The sequence below is a fragment of the Amblyraja radiata genome, chromosome 10, assembly GCF_010909765.2.
Source record: "Amblyraja radiata isolate CabotCenter1 chromosome 10, sAmbRad1.1.pri, whole genome shotgun sequence".
NCBI classification, from domain to species: Eukaryota; Metazoa; Chordata; class Chondrichthyes; order Rajiformes; family Rajidae; genus Amblyraja; species Amblyraja radiata.
The window spans coordinates 59,542,245-59,563,543 of NC_045965.1; the positions used below are offsets into that span (position 1 = coordinate 59,542,245).

At 46.6% G+C, this 21,299-nt stretch overlaps 1 protein-coding gene across 1 annotated transcript; it reads right to left on the reverse strand.

Annotated features, from left to right (window-relative positions):
* Nucleotides 1-7,631: 7,631 nt before the first annotated feature.
* On the reverse strand, nucleotides 7,632-21,048 carry LOC116978015 (volume-regulated anion channel subunit LRRC8B-like). Its single transcript, XM_033028998.1, has 2 exons — nucleotides 18,946-21,048; nucleotides 7,632-7,904 (listed from the first exon to the last, which is right to left on the reverse strand). Exons 1-2 carry the CDS (start codon nucleotides 21,046-21,048, stop codon nucleotides 7,632-7,634), a joined length of 2,376 nt encoding a protein of 791 aa, XP_032884889.1.
* Between the last annotated feature and the right edge of the window lie 251 nt (nucleotides 21,049-21,299).

Consider the following 21,299-nt stretch of genomic DNA (forward strand, 5'->3'; position numbering starts at 1 on the left):
GGTCAAGACCCTTCTTCAGATTGGTTAGGGACAGGGGTAACGAGAGATATAGACGATGATGTGGAGAAATAAAGAACTATGAATGAAAGATATGCAAAAAAGTAGCGACGATAAAAGAAACAGGCCATTGTTAGCCGTTTGTTGGGTGAAAACGAGATGCTGGTGGGACTTGGGTGGGGGAGGGATAGAGAGAGAGGGAATGCCGGGCCTACCTGAAGTGAGAGAAATCAATATTCATACCACTGGGCTGTAAGCTGCCCAAGCGAAATATGAGGTGCTGCTCCTCCAATTTGCGTTTAGCCTCACTCTGACAATGGAGGAGACCGAGGACAGAAAGGTCAGTGTGGGAATGGAGAAGGAGAATTAATGTGTGCCTGACCTGCTGAGTTACTCGACCATTTTGTATCTTTTCCTTACCAGGATATTGCCGGAAATGAAAAGCATTAGCTGCAAGGAGAGGTTGGACAAACATGGAATGGTTTCGCTGGAGTGTCGAAGACTGAGAGGCAATCCAATAGAATTTTATAAAATGAAGACAAGCATTGATCGAAGAGATAGTGTTCAAGAAGGAACTGCAGATGCTGGAAGATCGAAGGTACACAAAAATGCTGGAGAAAATCAGCGGGTGCAGCAGCATCTATGGAGCGAAGGAAATAGGCAACGTTTCGGGCCGAAACCCTTCTTCAGACTGATAGGGGGTTGCGGGGAGAAGGAAGGGGGTGTCTCCTCCCATCCCTCAGCCCTCGGGCTCCTCCTCCTCCTTTTTCCTTCCTTCCCCCCGCCACCCCCTATCAGTCTGAAGAAGGGTTTCGGCCCGAAACGTTGCCTATTTCCTTCGCTCCATAGATGCTGCTGCACCCAATGAGTTTCTCCAGCATTTTTGTGTACCTTTGATAGGGAAGATAGATTCTTTTCCCCCCAGGGTGGAAATGTCAAAACACAGAGGGTGAAGGTTTGAGGTGAGATGCGGTACGTTTAAAGAGTCAAGTGTGTTTTGTGGTCCTATATCCCAGACTACGGAGAGTCGGTATGTCAAGGAGGACTACCTCGAACTTCTACAGGTGCACAGTAGAGAGCATGCTGACCGGTTGCATCGTGGCTTGGTTCGGCAACTCGAACGTCCAGGAGCAGAAAAAAATGCAGAATGTTGTGACCACTGCCCAGTCCATCATCTGTTCTGACCTCTCCACCATCGAAGGGATCTATCGCAGTCACTGCCTCAAAGAGGCTGCCAACACCATCAAAGACCCACACAATCCTGGTCACACACTCATCTCTCCGTTGCCATCGGGAAGAAGGTAGAGGAGCATGAAATCTGGAACATCCAGGTTCAGGAACAGCTTCTTCCCCACGGCCATCAGGCTACTAAACACAACATCAAACAAGCTCTGAACAATAACAGTATTATTATTACTATTGCACTTTATCTGTTTATCTATTGCGCATTTATATGATCTATGGTCTATAGACACACTGAACTTTTATCTCCTGTTCTGTATTATGTTTACATATTCTGTTGTGCTGCAGCAAGCAAGAATTTCATTGTCCTATCTGAGACACATAACAATAAAACTTTCTTTGCTCCTGACACTTGAATAATGGCATTCTAATTTCTCTGTATACAGAGAATGGTAGGTGCCTGGATGCGTAGCCAGAAGAAATAGAAAAATAGAATAGAATAGAATAGCATGCCATTTATTGTCATTCAAACAGACACGGTTCGGACGAAATTTCGTTCCTGCAGTCATAACATCAAAAAAAACAAACCAAGACACACAATTAACACATTTACATAAACATCCATCACAGTGAATCTCCAAACACCTCCTCACCACAACAGGCAAACTGACAATGCTTAAGAGGTACTCAGAAAGACATATGAACCTGCAGGGGATTAAGGAACGATGTGTAGGCTGTTGGGAATGGTTCAATTGGTCAGCGCAGACATGGTGGGCCAAAGAGCTGTTCCTGTGTTGTACTCTTCAATGGTCTATATAACTGAAAACGTGCGAACAAATGCAAAGAGCTTAGTACAAGGCACATTGGGACAATAATAAACTGTTTAACAGGGTAGCGCAGAGTTGCGTCCTTATAGCGTGCTTGCAGCGCCGGAGACCCAGGTTCAATCCCGACTGAGGGGGCTGTTTGTATGTTCTCTCCGTGGCCGCGTGGGTTTTCTCCGAGATCTTCGGTTTCCTCCCACAAATTGTCCCCAGTGTGTTGAATCACGGTTAATATGAACAAGGAACTGTTCATAACAGGAATTATATAAACAAGGAACTACGTAAACCAGGAACTGTTTCTATAAGGAGCCTTTAACTGTGTCAAAGGTTATGGGGAGAAGGCAAGAGGATGGGGCTGGGAGGGAAAGATAGATCAGCCATGAGTGAATGTGGAAGGGGACTCGATGGACTGAATGGCCTAACTCTGCTCCTATGATGTATGAACTTACGAATTTATGAACCAATTTATGAACACATATTAAGTTACATTCTGTTTGTAGTTTGTTTGGTTGTTTGTTTGTTTGTCTTTTTGCACAAAGTCCGCGAGCATTGCCACTTTCCATTTCACTCCACATCTCGTATGTGTATGTGATGAATAAACTTGACTTGACTTGAAACTGGCTTAGAATGGAATTTGACTGATAGCTTCTTTCTTGAAGGTAACACAAAGCAGGCATAACCACATCTTGACATTCCACCGATGGTGGCAGCCAAGAACCTTATCAACCAGACAGGAGAGAAAACGAAGACACTTAGTACTAGGAAGAATCTGTCAAAGGAAATCTGGAGAATTGCAGTTGCTTAAATCGGTTTTCTTTGAAAAGATGGCTGCACGGCAGGATTTATGAAACTGACCAATATAGAGATGATCATAACCAAATATAGGGAAAAAAATGGAGATTATATCACACAGTTATAAGTGTTATCAGCAATCTATTGAATTATAGCCAGAATAATAAATAAGAACAATTAAAGGCATGCTTTCAAATCTGGAACCATCTGGGTGGCGCAGTACTGCAGCGGTAGTGTTGTTGCCTTACAGCGGCATAGACCCAGGGCCGATCCTGACTACGGGTGCTGTCTTTTTGTAGTTTATTCGTTCTCCCTGTGACTGAGTGGATTTTCACCGGATGCTCCGGTTTCCTCCCACACTCAAAAGACGTACTGGTTTGTAGATTAATTGGCTTTGGTAAAAATTGTAAATTGTCCCGAATGTGTGCAGGGTAGTGCTAGTGTACGGGGGTCGCTGGTCGCCACGGGCTTGGTGGGTCGATGGGCCTGTTTCCATGCTGTATCTCTAAACTAAACTAAACTAAACTATGGTAAACATAGAAACATAGAAAATAGGTGCAGGAGTAGGCCATTCGGCCCTTCGAGCCTGCACCGCCATTCAATATGATCATGGCTGATCATCCAACTCAGTATCCTGTACCTGCCTTCTCTCCATACCCCCTGATCCCTTTAGCCACAAGGGCCACATCTAACTCCCTCTTAAATATAGCCAATGAACTGGCCTCAACTACCTTCTGTGGCAGAGAATTCCAGAGATTCACCACTCTCTGTGTGAAAAATGTTTTTCTCATCTCGGTCCTAAAAGATTTCGCAAAAATCATCTCTTGCCACATGCAGTCTAGTGCCAGCCAGGGATTAATCAGGATGTTTAAGAAGGAACTGCAGATGCTGGAAAATCGAAGGTAGACAAAAATGCAGGAGAAACTCAGTGGGTGAGGCAGCATCTATGGAGCGAAGGAAATATATGCTGCCTCACCTGCTGAGTTTCTCCAGGGATTAATCAGGAGGTACTTTCATGCATTAATTGTTTCAGGACATAAGGCAGGTACCTGAAATACCTGAATACTGTCTGAAGAGGGGACCCGATCCAAAACATCACCTATCCATATTATCCAGTGATGCCGCCTGATCCACTGAGTTACTCCTGCAGAAGGAATGGATGACATTTCGGGTCAAGACCCTTCTGTAGACCGTCTAGTTAGTTGGGCAGAAAATTGGTAGCTTCATTTAGCACAGAGCATGGGGAAGTAATGTTTTTGGGGAGATGCCACTTGTCCAGGGAGTACACAGTAAACAGAAGGGTATGCAATGGCATGGAAGAGCAAAGCGACGTTAGAGCAGAAACACCGAACTGTAGATGGTGGTTTGCAAAAGAAGACACAGAGTGCTGGAGTGGCTCAGCGGATCAGGCAGCATCCCTGGAGAACGTGGATAGGTGATATTTCGGGTTGGGAGCCTTCTTCAGATTGATTGCAGGGGTGGGGGTAGAAAGCTAGAAGAGTGGAGCGGCAAGACAAAGTATGGCGGGTCATAGGAAACGCAGGCGAGGGGTTGTTCTGATAGGGAGATGGTTGAACAAACACCACCTATCCATGTTATCACACAGAGAGTTGTGAGTCTGTGGAATTCTCTGCCGCAGAGGGCGGTGGAGGCCGGTTCTCTGGATACTTTCAAGAGGGAGCTAGATAGGGCTCTTAAAGATCAGGGGATATGGGGAGAAGGCAGGAACGAGGTACTGATTGGGGACGATCAGCCATGATCGCATTGAATGGCGGTGCTGGCTCGAAGGGCCGAATGGCCTACTCCTGCACCTACTGTCTATTGATAAAGCCCAGAGACGCTGCCTGACGCGCTGAGCTACTCCACCAACTTGTGCCTTTCCTTGGCAAACCAGCATCTGCAGTTCCTTATCTCCACGAGTTACTCCAGCACTTTGTCTTTTGTAAATCAACATCTGCAGTTCCTCATGTCTCCATCTGAAATAATCTTGTGTGGTAACATCCAGCAGCTCGGTATAGATTGAAAGAATAGTTCACAGGCTAGAATCTGAAGGAGGTACAAGGAACTGCAGGTACTGGAATCTTGAGCAAAACACAAAGTGCTGGAGGAACTCAGCAGGTCAGTCAGCTGCTAAGGAGGGATAAAATGTAGGCAAAAGCTAACAATGGCCTGTTTCCTTGGTCATCGTTACTTTTTTGCATATCTTTCATTCATTGTTCTTTATCTCTCTACCTCACTGTCTATATCGCTCGTATCCCTTGCCCCTCACCCACAGACTGAACAAGGGTCTCGACCCGAAACGTCACTTATTCCTTTTCCCCCTCCCGACCAGCTGTGTTCCTCCAGCTTTTTGTGTCTAACTGCAGAGGTTGGTTTACAAAAAAAAAACCCCCACAAAGTGCTGGAGTAACCAGACTTGGCCGGTCAGGCAGCATCGGGGGAGGGAACGGGCAGACGATGTTTCGGCTCGGGACCCTTCTTCAGACTGATTGCAGTTGGAGGGAGAAGACAGGAAGGTACTTCCAGCTTGTGGTTCCGACGTGACCATGTGGTTTGTTCTGATCCCAGATAAATCTGTTTGCCCTTATTTGTATTTACTTGCAGAGCAGAGGGTGGGGGGAGGGGGGAGGAGGAGGGGAGGCAAGAACGAAGAGGGACCATTGGGACTATATTGAATACTTTTGTAAATACGTCAGCACCCTTGGCATACTATGCAAAACAACAAACTTCACTGCACCAAGTACATGTGGCAATAAAGTACCATTCGATCAATCTCCTACAGGAGACAAACTCTAAGGGGTTGATGGTCAATTACAATCATTGCCACCTACTGAATGAACGCACACTCAGAAACATCAAGCAAATCTCCACGCCATTATATCTTACCAAAATATATTTTTTGAAGTATGCAACGCAATTCATTTCACTCTCTGGACTGATTCCAACTTAAAATGTCTAAAGTGCCGAGCAAGGAGACACAAATAAATCTTTGAGCTATTTTAGTACATAAAATTTCTACAGGCATCGAGACCAGGGTAAATATTGCTGAGCGCCTGCAGATAGTGCTTCCACGCGAGTGGGTTAACATCTGATGGGCGTTTGACGGCACTGGGCCTGTGCTCGCTGGAGTTTGGAAGGATGAGGGGACACCTCATTGAAACTTACCGAATAGTGAAAGGCTTGGATAGAATGGAATCCGGTGAGGATGTTTCCAGGGGTGGCAGTGTCTAGGACTAGAAGTCATAGCCTCAGAATTAAAGGACTTTCTTTTAGAAACATAGAAACATAGAAAATAGGTGCAGGAGTAGGCCATTCGGCCCTTCGAGCCTGCACCGCCATTCAATATGATCATGGCTGATCATCCAACTCAGTATCCTGTACCTGCCTTCTCTCCATACCCCCTGATCCCTTTAGCCACAAGGGCCACATCTAACTCCCTCTTAAATATAGCCAATGAACTGGCTTCAACTACCTTCTGCGGCAGAGAATTCCACAGATTCACCACTCTCTGTGTGAAAAAAGTTTTCCTCATCTCGGTCCTAAAAGATTTCCCCCTTATCCTTAAATTGTGACCCCTTGTTCTGGACTTCCCCAACATCGGGAACAATCTTCCTGCATCTAGCCTGTCCAACCCCTTAAGAATTTTGTAAGTTTCTATAAGATCCCCCCTCAATCTTCTAAATTCTAGCGAGTACAAACCGAGTCTATCCAGTCTTTCTTCATATGAAAGTCCTGACATCCCAGGAATCAGTCTGGTGAACCTTCTCTGTACTCCCTCTATGGCAAGAATGTCTTTCCTCAGATTAGGAGACCAAAACTGTACGCAATACTCCAGGTGCGGTCTCACCAAGACCCTGTACAACTGCAGTAGAACCTCCCTGCTCCTATACTCAAATCCTTTTGCTATGAATGCTAACATACCATTCGCCTTCTTCACTGCCTGCTGCACCTGCATGCCTACTTTTAATGACTGGTGTACCATGACACCCAGGTCTCGTTGCATCTCCCCCTTTCCTAATCGGCCACCAGGAAGGAGATGATGAGTTTCTTTAGTTGGAGGGCGGTGAATCTGCGGAATTCATTGCCACAGAAGGCTGTGGATGCCAAGTCAATGAATATTTTTAAGGCAGAGATAGATAGATAGGGTGTCAGGGGTTATGGGGAGAAGGCAGGAGAATGGGGTTAGGGGGGAAAGATAGATCAGCCATGATTGAATGGCGGAGTAGACATGATGGGCCAAATGACCAAATTCGGCTCCTATCACATAACCTTATGACCTTGTGAGTGTACATTGGAAAGGAAACAAACTTTGGGGTGTCAAACCACCCCTTAAAGTCTTTTAGTGCAATTTTTCCTTTTATTTAACACTTTATATATTTAGGGAATCTGCAATGTTTCTCCCTCCACCCCCCATCTACAGATACCCAGACTGTACAATGTGCAAATTTAAATACCCTGTAAACATTACTGAAATAACATGAACCAGCAAACTCATCTCCCTTATAAATCGAGGATGGCTGAGTCTTCGTTGCATTGTCGCTTTCAGATTCCTGATCAACGTTCATTGCTTTTCCCTACTCCCTTTGAAAATCCACTTGCTAAGGATTGACATTATTCCCAAGCACGTCTAATATGTTGGGGGGTTTTTTTGGGGGGGAGGGGGGGTGGGATTAATATGGTCACCTGGATATCTGACATCCATTGTTTAAAAAAAAAAATGTTGAAGACAAGTGTGAGATCCGAGATCCTCATCGAGGATAGAAGATGGAGGTCTCTTCCCATGGTCTCTGCATGCTGTGGACACTGTTGGCCGCGGATTTGGGCCACAAGCTCGGATTATACTTGATCTTTCTCGCTCTTTCCCAAATGTTCCCTGTAAGCAGCGGGTAAGGTGTTGAAGAGGACCTCTTCCACCACCAGGCCCCCTTGCTTCAGGTTGCAGTTGCTGAGTTCCATGGGCAGCAGTTCCAACTGGTTGCTCAGGAGTTCAAGGTACACAAGGTTCAGCAGCTCGCCCACCAGTGGAGAGAGCACCGTCAGGCCGTTACTGCTCACAAGTAGCGTCCGCAGGCTCTTGCACGAAAACAGTCCATCTGGTAACGCTTCCAGCTGCAAAAAGAACATCAAGATGAGCTTTCGTTTTGGTTTTCAGTTTTTTAGTTTTAGTTTTGAAGATACGGGCCCTTCGGCCCACCGAGCCCGTGCCGACCAGTGATCCCCACACGCAAACACTGTCCTCCTCCACACACACCAGGGACAATTTACAGAAGCCAATTAAGCTACAAACCCGCACATCTTTGGGGATGTGGGAGGAAACCGGGCCACCTGGAGAAAACCCACGCAATCACAGAAGTGGTCCATGGCGTTCCACTGGCGAGGCAGGATTAGGGTCAGTTGAAAATCCTGAGAGTTATTGGGACGTAGCTGCTCAGGAACAGCTTGTTCCCTTCTGTTATCAGCCTTCTGAATTATCCTTCCATAAGCTAGTGTTATGTCATAGCAAAAGGATTTAAGTATAGGAGCAGGGAGGTTCTACTGCAGTTGTACAGGGTCTTGGAGAGACCACACCTGGAGTATTGGGTACAGTTTTGGTCTCCTAATCTGAGGAAAGACATTCTTGCCATAGAGGGAGTACAGAGAAGGTTCACCAGACTGATTCCTGGGATGTCAGGACTTTCATATGAAGAAAGACTGGATAGACTCGGCTTGTACTCGCTAGAATTTAGAAGATTGAGGGGGGATCTTATAGAAACTTACAAAATTCTTCAGGGGTTGGACAGGCTAGATGCAGGAAGATTGTTCCCGATGTTGGGGAAGTCCAGAACAAGGGATCACAGTTTAAGGATAAGGGGGAAATCTTTTAGGACCGAGATGAGCAAAACATTTTTCACACAGAGAGTGGTGAATCTCTGGAATTCTCTGCCACAGAAGGTAGTTGAGGCCAGTTCATTGGCTATATTTAAGAGGGATTTAGATGTGGCCCTTGTTGCTAAAGGGTTCAAGGGGTATGGAGAGAAGGCAGGTACAGGATACTGAGTTGGATGATCAGCCATGATCATATTGAATGGCGGTGCAGGCTCGAAGGGCTGAATGGCCTACTCCTGCACCTTGTTTCTATGTTTCTATGTTGTTCAATTCACCTCTACCCAAGTGACGCTGGACCTATGAACGCTGATTTCTCCAATTTCGAGGAACTCCCCCCCCCTGGGTTCGGAGTGTTTACGCTTCCCAGGGCCCCAGGAGGTAACTGTTCCCATCTCCGCACAAACTGGGAGAAAGGGTGCCCGGGAACACTCAAGTGCAGCTCAGGAAACTGGAGTCCAAGCATTGACAAAAATGGAAAAAAAAAGCAGGAGTAATTTGGAAGCGAGCAATCTATAATTGTTAAAAAATAGGACAGAGGAGTTCCAGAAAACAAAAAGTATAAGCGTTAGAAAAGAGAAACACACTGGCTGAGAAGAATACCAGGAAATTGTGATAAAAGTTGGCGTTTTAGCAAAATCAGTGTCTTATGTCATGTTGCTCTGGTCAGTTGATGGTTCATGGGGAATGTGGAATTCTCTGCCACAGAAGGCAGTGGAGGCCAATTCACTGGATGTTTACAAGAGAGAGCTAGATTTAGCTCTTAGGGCTAAAGGAATCAAGAGATATGGGGAATTTTTTGGAGTTGCATGCAATATGATGATATATCGGGAGAGGTTGAGCAGGCTAGGACTTTATTCCTTGGAGCGCACGAGGATGAGGGGTGATCTTATAAAGCGTATGTTCATGAGAGGAATAGATTGGGTAAATGCGCAGAGCCTTTTGCCCGCTCGCTCTCTGCATTAAAAATATCCATCGACTTGGCCTCCACAGCTATCTGTGGAAATGAATTTCACAGATTCACCACCCTAAAGACTAAAGAAATTCCAGCTCATCTCCTTTCTAAAGGTAGGTCCTTTTATTCTGAGGCTGTGGCCTCTGGTGCTAGACTCTCCCACTAGTGGAAACATCCTCTCTACATTCTCTCTATCCAGGCCTTTCACTATTCGGTAAGTTTCAATAAGGTGTCCCCTCATCCTTCTAAACTCCATCGAGTATAGGCCGAGTGCCATCAAACGCTCATCATATGTTAACCTGATCATTCCTGGGATCGTTCTCGTAAACCTCCTCTGGACCCTCTACAATGCCAACATATCCTTCTACAGATACGGGGCCAAAAACTGCTCACAATACTCCAAATGCGGCCACACCAGTGCTTTAAGTCAAGGACTGCTCTCACCCCAACCACAGACTGTTTACCCTCCTACCATCCGGGAGGCGCTACAGATCTCTCCGTTGCCGGACCAGCAGGTCCAGGAACAGCTTCTTCCCTGCGGCTGTTACACGACTCAACACTCGGTGATTGGTACCTCGGTGATTGCCAATCAACCCCCCCCCCCCCCCCCCCTCCCCCCGGACACTCCTTCCACCAGGAAGAAAATAATTGCACTACTATGACTGTATGCACGTAAATATATTTATTTATTGCTCATATTCTATGTCGCTCTTCTAGGGAGATGCTAACTGCATTTTGTTGTCTCTGTACTGTACACTGCACAATACCAATAAAGTTTGAATCTGAATCTGAATCTGAATCTGAATTTATACAGCCTCAATTTTTTAATTCTCAGGTTTTAAATTCTAGTCCTCTCGAAATGCTAACATTGCATTTGTCTTCCTTGCTACCCATTCGACTTGCAAATTCACTTTTTGGGTATCCTGCACCAACACTCCCAAGTCCCATTGTATCTCCGATTAGTGAATTCTCACCCCATTTAGAAAATGGTCTAGGCCTTTATTGCTACTAGGGCAGCACAGTGGCATGGTGGTAGAGCTGCTGCCTTAAAGTGGCAGCGACCCAGGTTCGATCCTGACTACAGGTGCTGTCTGTACAGAGTTTGTACTTTCTTCCCCATGACCACCCCGTGGGTTTTCTCCGGTTTCCTACCACAAAAACGTTCAGGTTTGTAGGCTAATTGGTTTAGAAAAAATTGTAAATTGTCCCTGGTGTGTGTAGGATGGTGTTAGTGTGCGGGGATCGCTGGTCGGCATGGACTCGGTGGGCTGAAGGGCCTTTTTCTCAGAGAAAAATGGCTGTATCTCTGAAAAAGAATACTATCAAAATGCACGACTCCACACTTTGCTATGCTGTAGCTATCTGCCACTTCTTTGCCCACTCTCCCTACCTGTCCAAGTCCTTCTGCAGAGTTGCTGCTTTCTCTACACTACCTGATCCTCCGCTTTTCTTCGTATCAGCTGCAAACATGGCCACAAAGCCTTCAATTCCCCCATCCATATCATTGATATACAACGTGAAGAATAGTGGCCCCAACACTGACCCCTGCGAGACTCCTTCTGGACTATTACCTGGTTCTTCATGTGAATAGCGATCTGACTCTAAAGGGCCTGTCTCATGATGCGAGTTTACCCAAGAGCTCTCCCAAGTTAAAAAAAAAAAATCAAACTCGTGGTAAGTACGTAGAATGTACGTAGTGGGTACGTCGGAGCTCGGGACGTCTCTTAGCGGCTCGTAACGCTAACGGCAGGTACTCGGGAAATGCGGAAACTCGTGAAGTTTTTTCAACAGTGTAAAGAAATACCCGTGAAGAAGTACCACGAGTTTGATTTTTTTTTTAAACTCGGGAGAACTCTTGGGTGAACCTGCATTGTGAGACAGGGGCTTAATAAACCTTTTCCAACTAATACACTTCTTCGTCACTGTGAAGTTTCTTCAAAGAGGCAGAGGCTACTTATGTGAAACATTTAAATTGCCCTGAATCGTGAGAGGAATTGATGGGGTGAATGCACAGAGTCTTTTACCCAGAGTATGGGAATCAAGAACCTGAGGACATAGGTTTAAGGTAAGAGGAGGAAGATTTAATCAGAACCTTTTTCACTCAGAGGGTGGTGGGTAAATGGAAAGAGCTGCCAGAGAAGGAATTTGAGGCAGTGGATCAGATATTTACTCCGGGTGCTCCGGTTTCCTCCCACATTCCAAAGACGTGCGGGTTTGTGGGTTACTTGGCTTCTGTAAATTGCCTCTAGTGTGTGGGATGTGAAATAAGGATAACATAGAACTAATGTACGGGTGATTGTTGGTCGGTGCGGACTCGGTGTGCCCAAGGGCCTGATTCCATGTTGCATCTCTAAACTAAACTAAACATCTTGCACTAAACGTTAATTCCCTTATCGTGTATCTATACACTGTAAATGGCTCGATTGTATTCATGTAAAATGCTCAACCGGGGTAAGGCCAACCTTGAGGGTATGAGGGAAGGTCTCGCTCAAGTTGACTGCAGCAGGTTATTAGAGGGGAAAGGAATATTGGCCAGTGGGATGTTTTTAAAAGTGTACTGAAGAAAGCTCAGGATATGTACCTCCACCTTAGAGAGAAGGGCAAAGCAGGCAAACATAAGGAAGCTTGGCTGACGAGGGAAATTGAGACGTTAAGCAAAAACAAGAAGGATGCATGGGACAGGTATAGGCAGCTGGGATCAAGTGTATCTCTGGAGGAGTTTCGGGAACTAAGGAGTAAACTAGAAACGAAAATCAGAAGGGTAAAAAGGGTCCAGGAGATAGCTCTGGTGGGTAGTATTAAGGACAATCCCAAAATATTTTATAAATACATAAGGGGGGGGGGGGGGGGGGGGGGGAAGGTAACTAGAGAGATAGTGGGACCTCTCAGGAATCAAAGCGGTCACCTCTGTGTGGAGCCACAGGAGATGGGCATGGTCCTAAATGAGTATTTTACTTCGGAGTCACGTGAGTGACTACGTGAAGAACCCCGCCAGGACGCATGCGTGTCATATCGCTACGCGCATTGCAACGAGTCACAGCAGGGGGAACAACGTTCCCCTTAGCGGCAGAACTTGAAAGCTGGGAACAGCAGGTAAGGAGACTCTGCGTTCCTTCCACTTACCTTACAGGTGGAGACATGGACCAGATCCACGAAGGCTGCGAAAAAGCTTGCGGGGGAGAACCGCGGAGTTGCGGGCAGCCAGCAGCAGCAGCCAACGGCACGCCAATCTCCCGTAATGGGAACAGCTGTGCCTGACTTCGGTCCCGCACCGGCCATGGGCGGTAGAGCGAAGCAAAAAACTAACGGAGTCGTTGACTCCGATGAGTCCGACTCTGAATAGCCGCGAGCAGCCAGTGCCCGTGAGCATTGGGGCCGGTTGGAGCGGCTTCAGGAGCAGCCGCGAGCGGCCAGTGCCCGAGAGCATTGGAGCCGGTTGGAGCGGCTGGGAGCGGGGAACAAGAGCAGCCGCGACGGCCAGTGCCCGTGAGCATTGGAGCCGGTTGGAGCGGCTGCAGGAACTGGAGCAGCCGTGAGTGGCCAGTGCCCGAGAGGCTGTTGGTGTACTCCAAAGTGACAGGCTCCGGGAGATGGAGACTAGTCACAGTGGGCAGCTAGTAAGTCCTACAGCAGTACCTCTTGTAGGGCTGCACAGTGTTTCTCCCTCATCAGAGGGGAGTACAGGGGGTCAATTCTGGGCCCTGAAGAGGGGTGCAGAACATACCCCTAGTGCACATGGGGTGCAAGAAAACCTATTGGATATGGTGTCCCAGTTTATTCAACCCAACCAAACTGGCCAAAACCTGGAACCTAAAATAGCTGCAAGTATCAACCATTTGTCATTCAACCAGCTATAAGGACAGGCATTATTGGACACCACAGCAAGACACTTACCACCAGGGAACTGCAAAACACTGAATGTTCCCAGTGTCAACCAGTGTATTTGAAAACATGTCGGAGCCTCAATCAGAGCCAGGGACTTGAAACTACAGAAAGTTCTGAAAGTCCTAACGCGGGAATTACGGTTTTCGCCCGCACAATAAACAAAAAAGACATGACACAAGATCACCAGGATGCACTGGCTTTATTTTGCAACTACCAATACGAGTAAACAGCATTAGGAAGAAGTGCCATCTAACCGGCTTTAGACCCTAATTTGCAGGCCTATGCAAACCTGGAACCTCCAAACCACCAATATTACTATTTGGAGGCAACTTATCAAAACAGATAAAAGAACTTAACGAAGAGGGTAAAACCCTGGGGCTCATTAAAGCAACATCTAAAAATTACTTCGGCCAGAAAAAGCACCCCTATGCACCACCAGTCGGCCAAGACAAACTGGTGAAAGCTCAAAGGTCAGGAACACTCACCATCGGTCTTTTTAGGCCATGGCCCAGACCGGCCTTCCTGGGGAATGCGCTAACCCTCAACACCGACCCAACTACAGATCCAGACACCAGCGCCTCAACGTCCACGGAGGGTGCCGAAAAAGTAACAAACCTACCAATAGTAACCATGGAGGTAGGTGGGTCTGGTTCCTTACGAGGTTGGTGGGAGATTACAATTCTATCTGGATGCATGGAATAAATTAACTACCGACATTTATATTTTCAGAAGTATAGGGTTATACCATAGAATTTATACAAAAACATAATCCTCCAGATCAGCATGTACCGAACCGAATGTTCGTGCTTACAGGCAAAGGAAAATCAAAAGCGCATGCTGAACTACAGTGGCCATATAAAAAAGGACTAATGGAGGAAACCCAACACGAATCACAGGAATCCGTGTCCAAAATCTTTATCGTAAACAAGATGGTGGTTACCGCATCATCATAGATTTGACTACTTTGAATACTTTCGTACTATATATGAGATGAGAAGATTCATTACTAGATGGAAACCTTTGTTACTGCTAAGCAATTGATTTCCTAGGTTACTACATGGCAAGCATCGTTTTAAAAGATGCTTACTATACAGTACCCATTAGAGGTGACCACAGATGTTATTTAACACAATGGATCATCTGGGGTTCACCCTTAACTCAGTTCACATGTCAGTGACTTTGCCGAAAGAAAAGGTTACAGCCTTAATGGAGGCTTGCAGCAAAATCATTGACATCACAAAACCATCCATCAAACTGGTAGCAAGAATAATTGGCATAATAGTGGCTGCATTTCCAGCCACACAAATCGGACCTTTACATTATCAAAAATTACAGAGGGCTAAAATACGAGCACTCAAAAATTATGGTGGAAAGATAACATTACGCATTGTTCCTATCCAAACATTATCAGCTACCCGTCTATGGAACTACAAACTGATGCCGGTGCACTTGGATGGGGTGTTACCAATTCCATCTCCAGCTGTGGGGGAGATGGAATGCACAGGAGGCATCATTATTACAAACACTGGGCATAAACTACCTGGGAATGTTAAGTGCATTCCATGGCCTTAAGTCATATTGTTCTGGGTTATATCACCAGCTTGTTAGACTACAAATTGACAACACCACCGTGGTAGCATATATCAACCATATGGGTGGAAACAAATCGACATTATGTGACAATCTGGCCGACACAATTTGGCAATAGTGTATCCAGAGAGAGATATTTGGATATAGCTACCTACTTACCAGGTAAACTAAATTTAGTGGCAGACAACAGGTCACGCAAATTCAATGAAAACACTGAATGGATGTTGGATAAAAATGTATTTGCTGAAATTACAGCATGGTATGGAACACCAGATATCGACCTATTCGCATCCAGGCTCACACCAGCTATCGAATTATGTTCATGGGAACCAGAACCTGGGGCAGTGGGAACAGATGCATTTTCGCTGCATTGGGGGATTGTTTATTTATGCATTCCCTCCTTTCTGCCTCATCAATCGGGTATTTAGGAATATACAGCAAGACTCCGCGTCTGGTATTTTGATAGTACCCGATTGGCCTACTCAACCATGGGTCCCGGTGATACTCGACATGGTATTAGAACCATGCATCACCATCCATCATAGACCTAATTTACTGGTTCATCCCGCAACAAGGGGAAGTTACCCATGTCATAATTATATAAACCTATTAATTTGTAGAGTTTGAAAGCACCTCTACTACACCTGGGACTGACGGACCGAACAGTGGATATTATTTCAGCGGCCCACAGACAGTCCACCAAAAAACAGTACTTGGTGTCATCAAGAAATGGGAAGTACTGTCACAACAATAAACATCACCCACAGATCTGTGAACATCCCATCTGTTCTGGAATTCCAGGCAAGCCTCCATTACGATGAGAGGCTCAGTCATAGTGCCATCAACTGCGCCAGAAGTGCTCTGTCAACATACCTGTGGCAAGGAACAGAGCGGCATTCTGTTGGGACACACCCTGGTAACCAAACTCATGAGGGGCATTTTAATGTTAATCCCCCAAGAACCTGGTACTCCCAAATATGGGATGTGAGCATTGTACTGATCATGTTAAGAAACTGGTCTCCAGCTACAGCTCTGTCCCTACAGAAACTGACTATGAAAACAGTCATGCTGATGGCCTTGGTCACGGCACAAAGGGTCCAGTCACTACAGAAACTAAGGCTGGACAACATGACTATTTCATCTGGAAATTTAACTTTTCACATCAATGAATTAGTCAAACAGAACAGACAGGGGTCAGCAGGCCTAAAAACAGAATTCAGGGCATACCCGACAGATGATCGTCTCTGTTTCGTAACACACTTACTATTATATATGGAGTATACTAAGATCATCAGAGGGAAAGAAATGTCACTTTTAATCAGCTACAAACAGCCACTCAAAACAGTGACAGTCCAGACCATCTCTAGATGGCTCAAACAGGTCCTAATAAGGCTGGAGTAGACACTAGTATTTTAAATCTCACTCCACCAGGGCTGCAGCTACATCGGCAGCTATGAAGTTGGATGTTCCTATGGACCAAATCCTCAAGACAGCAGGATGGTCAACGGAGAAAACTTTCCAACGATTTTATAACAAACCAGTCATTGAACCTGGAACATTTGCAGAAACAATTTTAAGTTCTGTAATATCATTTACCCCATAAATAGGGGCTATAATTTGGTGTTAATATATTTATCGTTGGGTTTTCAATATCGTATTGATGTCTAATGATGTTAACACTATTCTCCCCATAATCAAGGCAGATGTGATGCATGGACTCGTTTCCACGGCATGAAATCACAGAGCTTTAAAATCTTCACGTAGTCACTCACGTGACTCCGAAGTAAAATAGTAAGATTAAACGAGAATTTACCAGTTTGAAGTTTGATCGTTATTTTATGAGGAGTAACGTTGAGGGATTACGTGCCCTCCGCTCCCACCCTTGATCATATACTCAACTGGTATCTCTTCTCTAATCTTACTATGTTTAGTCATTACAGTCATCTGTGATTTCACACCGCTGCTTTGAAGAATGACACGCATGCGTCCTGGCGGGCTTCTTCACGTAATCCCTCAACGTTACTCCTCATAAAATAACGATCAAACTTCAAACTGGTAAGTTCTCATTTAATCTTACTATTTCTCCTCTGTATTTACCGAGGAGAAAGATAGCAGGATGGGGGAAATTGGAGCAGTTACTGGAAGTGTCTTGAGTGCAGTCAGGGTTACCGTCGAAGAAGTACTGAAGGTATTGTCGTGTTTGAAGGTAGACAAATCTCCAGGGCCTGATCAGATATATCCGAGGACATTGTGGGAAACTAGAGATGAAATTGCGGGGGCCCTGGTTTAAATTTATGAGTCGACCTTAAATACAGGAGAGAAGCCGGAAGACTGGAGGGTGGCAAATGTTGTACCTCTTTTCAATAAGGGCTGCAGGGAACCTGCTGGGAATTGTATGCCGGTGAGCTTAACATCTGTAGTTGGTAAGTTACAGGAGAGTATTCTGAGGGATAGGATACACAGGCATTTGGATGGGCAAGGGCTGATTAGAGATAGTCAGCATGGTTTTGAATGTGGGAGGTCGTGTCTCACAAATCTGATTGATTTTTTTGAAGACGTGACCAAAAAGGTTGATGAGGTCAGAGCTGTCGATGTTGTGTACATGGACTTCAGTAAGGCATTCAACAAGGTTCTGCATGGTAGGCTGTCTGGAAGGTGAGATCGCATGGGATCCAAGGAGAGATAGCTGAATGGATAGCAAATTGGCTCCATGGAAGGAAGCACAGGTTAATGGTGGAAGGTTGCTTCTCAGACTGGATGCCTGTGACTAGTGGTGTGCCTCAGGGTTCCGTGCTGGGCTCGTTACTGTTTGTCATCTACATCAATGATTTGGTTGAGAACATACAGGACAAGATTAGCAAGTTTGCTGATGATACAAAAGTTAGCGGTTTCGCAGATAGTGAAAATGGTTGTGAACGATTGCAGCAGGATCTGGATTGATTGGCCAGGTGGGCGGAGGAATGGTTGATGGAATTTAATACAGAGAAGTGTGAGGTGTTGCATTTTGGGACGTCGAACAAGGGCTAAATGGTAGGCCTCTGGGTAGTGTTGTAGAGCAGAGGGATCTAGGAGTACAGGTGCATGGTTCCTTGAAGGTCGAGTCGCAGGTAGATAAGATGTTCAAAAAGGCTTTTGGCACTTTGGCCTTCATCAGTCAGAGTATTGAGTATGGATGTTGGAAGGTCAATTTGCAGTTGTGTAAGACGTTGGTGAGACAGTATTTAGAATATTGTGTTCAGTTCTGGGTACCATGTTATAGGAAATATATTGTCAAGCTTGAAAGGGTTCAGACAAGAGCTGAACTCACTATCAAAACATGGAGGGGACGGGGGACACAATTTTTTGGCGGCCGCGCGCATGCGCACACTCACACACGCGGGCGAGCAAAGATACTAGAGGAGCGCGAGGCTTCGGAGGCTCAACCCAGCGCTAAATGCAGCTCAACTCTGCCTGTCTCATCGGGTTAATCAACAGCCCTGTCTGGACTGACGGGATACCAGCGCTGCTTCTCCGCGCTGCCCATATTTCCCGCAAGCCCAGGCAGGTTAACCTGGCGGGGATGTCGCCCACCTCTCAAAACATGGGGGGGGGGACATGTCCCCTCTGGCCCCCCCCCCCCCCCCGGGGTTTCCGCCCCTGGGTTCAGAAAAGATTTACCAGGATGTTGCCAGGACTAGAGGGTGTGAGGTATCTGACTGTAAAATTTTAAAGTCGCCCATGGTTCTCAAGTGGGTTTTTACACTTTGACGCCCTTTGACCCGATGACCTTAAGTGCAACCCCCCCTTTAAGTTACAGGACATGAATGAAAGAGGTTGAGGTGTACTCATGCCGACTTCCATTGACAATGGTCTACTCACGTTATTGTTAGAGACGTTGAGGTACTGAAGATGCGCCAGTTCTCCAATCTCTTCCCCGATTGCAGTCAAGTGGTTGTGACTGACGTCCAAGTACCGTAACTTGCTGCATAAAAACAGCTGCGGGGGGATAGTTTCGATTCTGTTGTTATTGAGGTACAACTGCTCCAGGTTTGACAGTATTCCAATTTGGAGCGGTATGTACGCGATCGCGTTGTGCCAAAGCTTGAGGCAAGAGAGCCACTTCAAGTGCTGGAAACTAATAATCTCCTCGATGGTCTTCAACCTGTTGCCCTTCAGGTCAATTTCGCGCAGATTGTACAAGCTGAATATCGAGTGCGGAATGCGCTCCAGGTCGCAGTTGTGGAGCTCCAGGTGGGTGAGGCTGACCATGTTCTTCAGCGTGTTGAAGACGGTCATTTTGGTCCCCTCGTTGTCGATGCACAGCCGGTTCAAGAGGAGCCCAGTGCCCGTGATAACAGCCGGGATGTGGGGGAGGCTGTTTTTCAAGTACAACACCTTCAGTTTCTTCAGGTTCTCAAACCCCATGAGGGACATGAACTGGTTCTTCTCCAACCTTATGTTGCCCGTCATGTGGAGCTCGGTCAGGTTCTTCAGGTTGAATATCCAGCGGGGGGCTTTGTCCATGTCGGTGAACTTGATGTGCAGCGTTTGCAGGTTTTCAGCCAGGTGGCTCAACGCCTGGGGGTCCACCACGCTGGGCGAGTGGTACAGGTGCAGTTCCTTCAGGTTGGTCAGCTGAGACATGGCCGCCTGGAACTTGGCTTCCGTTATCAGCTCCAGTTTCAAAACCTCCAGCTCCTTCAGGTCGAAGACGGCGTCGGGAAGCCCGTTGATCATGAACAGGGACAGCTCCACCTTGTCCTGGGAGTTTTTCTGCAGCTTGTGCCTCAGCCGCTCGGCGGTCCACTCCAAATTGAGGTTAATCTGCTTCAGCTTTTTCTCGCTGACCTCCGAGAGGAAGACGGAGAAGCGCTTGGAATAAAGGGGGTCATACTGGTCGGAGAGGTGAAGAATGAAGGCAAAGTCGTTGATGATGTCGGGGATGTCCCTGTAGCTACTTTCCTCGCGGACCGTCTCAAAGGAATATTTCTTCAGCGAGCGCCTGAGCATCCAGTAGAGGCTATAAGCATTGAGTATTCCATGTACCGCCACCAACATCGCATAGAAAGATGCTAGGACCCTGAACATGGTCGCCAAGGAATGGACACAGTGATACTCCCTGTATCCTGTAAACATCTCGATGTCCACTTTACAATGGAGATCAAATTTCATGTTGACCACATAATAAGGTGTATAGGTAATGATAATCAGGAATAGGACCACCTTGATGATGATCTGCCGCATGTACAGTCTGTAGATGATGTCTTTTGCCTCCACGTGCACCTTGAACTTCTTCACCTTCTCGAAGATGGCCTTGGCCTGCTCACCTTCCTTCTGGTCCAAGATGGTCCTCTCGGCCGTGTCGGCCAGGTTGGGCTCCACCCTGCTCTGGGTGAGCTTGGCGCCGCCGGCCTCGGCGCCGATGGACGAGAAGGACACCTTGATGGCCACCTTGGACTTGCGGTAGGGTTGCTTCTCGCTCACGATGTCCACCGCCTCCGAGAGGGCCCGGGTGGTCCAGGGAGAGTCGAAGCACTTGTGGAGAATGGTGATGAAATGCTCTAGCCTGGAGCTGGTGCTCGGGTACTTGAACCAGAAGTTGCTGCAGATGAGGAAGACCAGGGTCTGCCACAGCACCAGGTAGGGGAAGAACTTGGAGAACCAATGGAGCTGCTTCTCGTAGCACACGGCGTCGATGAAGGCGTACTGCTGCCTGTCAAGGAGGTTCCTAATCCCAGTCAGAGGAAGAATGCTCCCGTTTGAGCCCTTCAGCTCCCAAGGTGGCCTGCAATAATTGTCCACCACCAGTTTGCACGGAAGGCACAGCATCTTGTTCTGGGCTATCTGAAGAGTTCCACCCAGCAGTGCTATCAGGAGCATCACCATGCTGATGTAATGGCTAAACACATCCCACCAGGGCTTCAGTATGCGGTAAGCTGTTTGCGGGTCAGTCAGCCACTTGAACTCGGTCACGGAAAACATCCCTGTCACCTGCAGAAGACAGTGAGTGGAAGCATAAAGGAGATGACATTACTTCAAAGTTTACTTTGTTGTCAGCACAAATGCATTAGTTCATAAGTGATTGGAGCAGAATTGGGCCATTCGGCCCATCAGGTCTATTCCACCATTCAGTCATGGCTGATCTATCACTCCCTCCTAACCCCATTCTCCTGCCTTCTCCCCATAACCCATGACACCCGTACTAATCAAGAATCTTATCTCTGCCTTACAAA

Excerpts from the sequence above, each read along its gene's own strand:
- LOC116978015 (XM_033028998.1), bottom strand. The coding sequence starts at position 21,048 with ATGTTTTCCGTGACCGAGTTCAAGTGGCTGACTGACCCGCAAACAGCT. Across the intron at positions 7,905-18,945 it reads TCAACGTCTCTAACAATAAC|CTGGAAGCGTTACCAGATGG; the intron begins GTGAGTAGACCA and ends TTCTTTTTGCAG.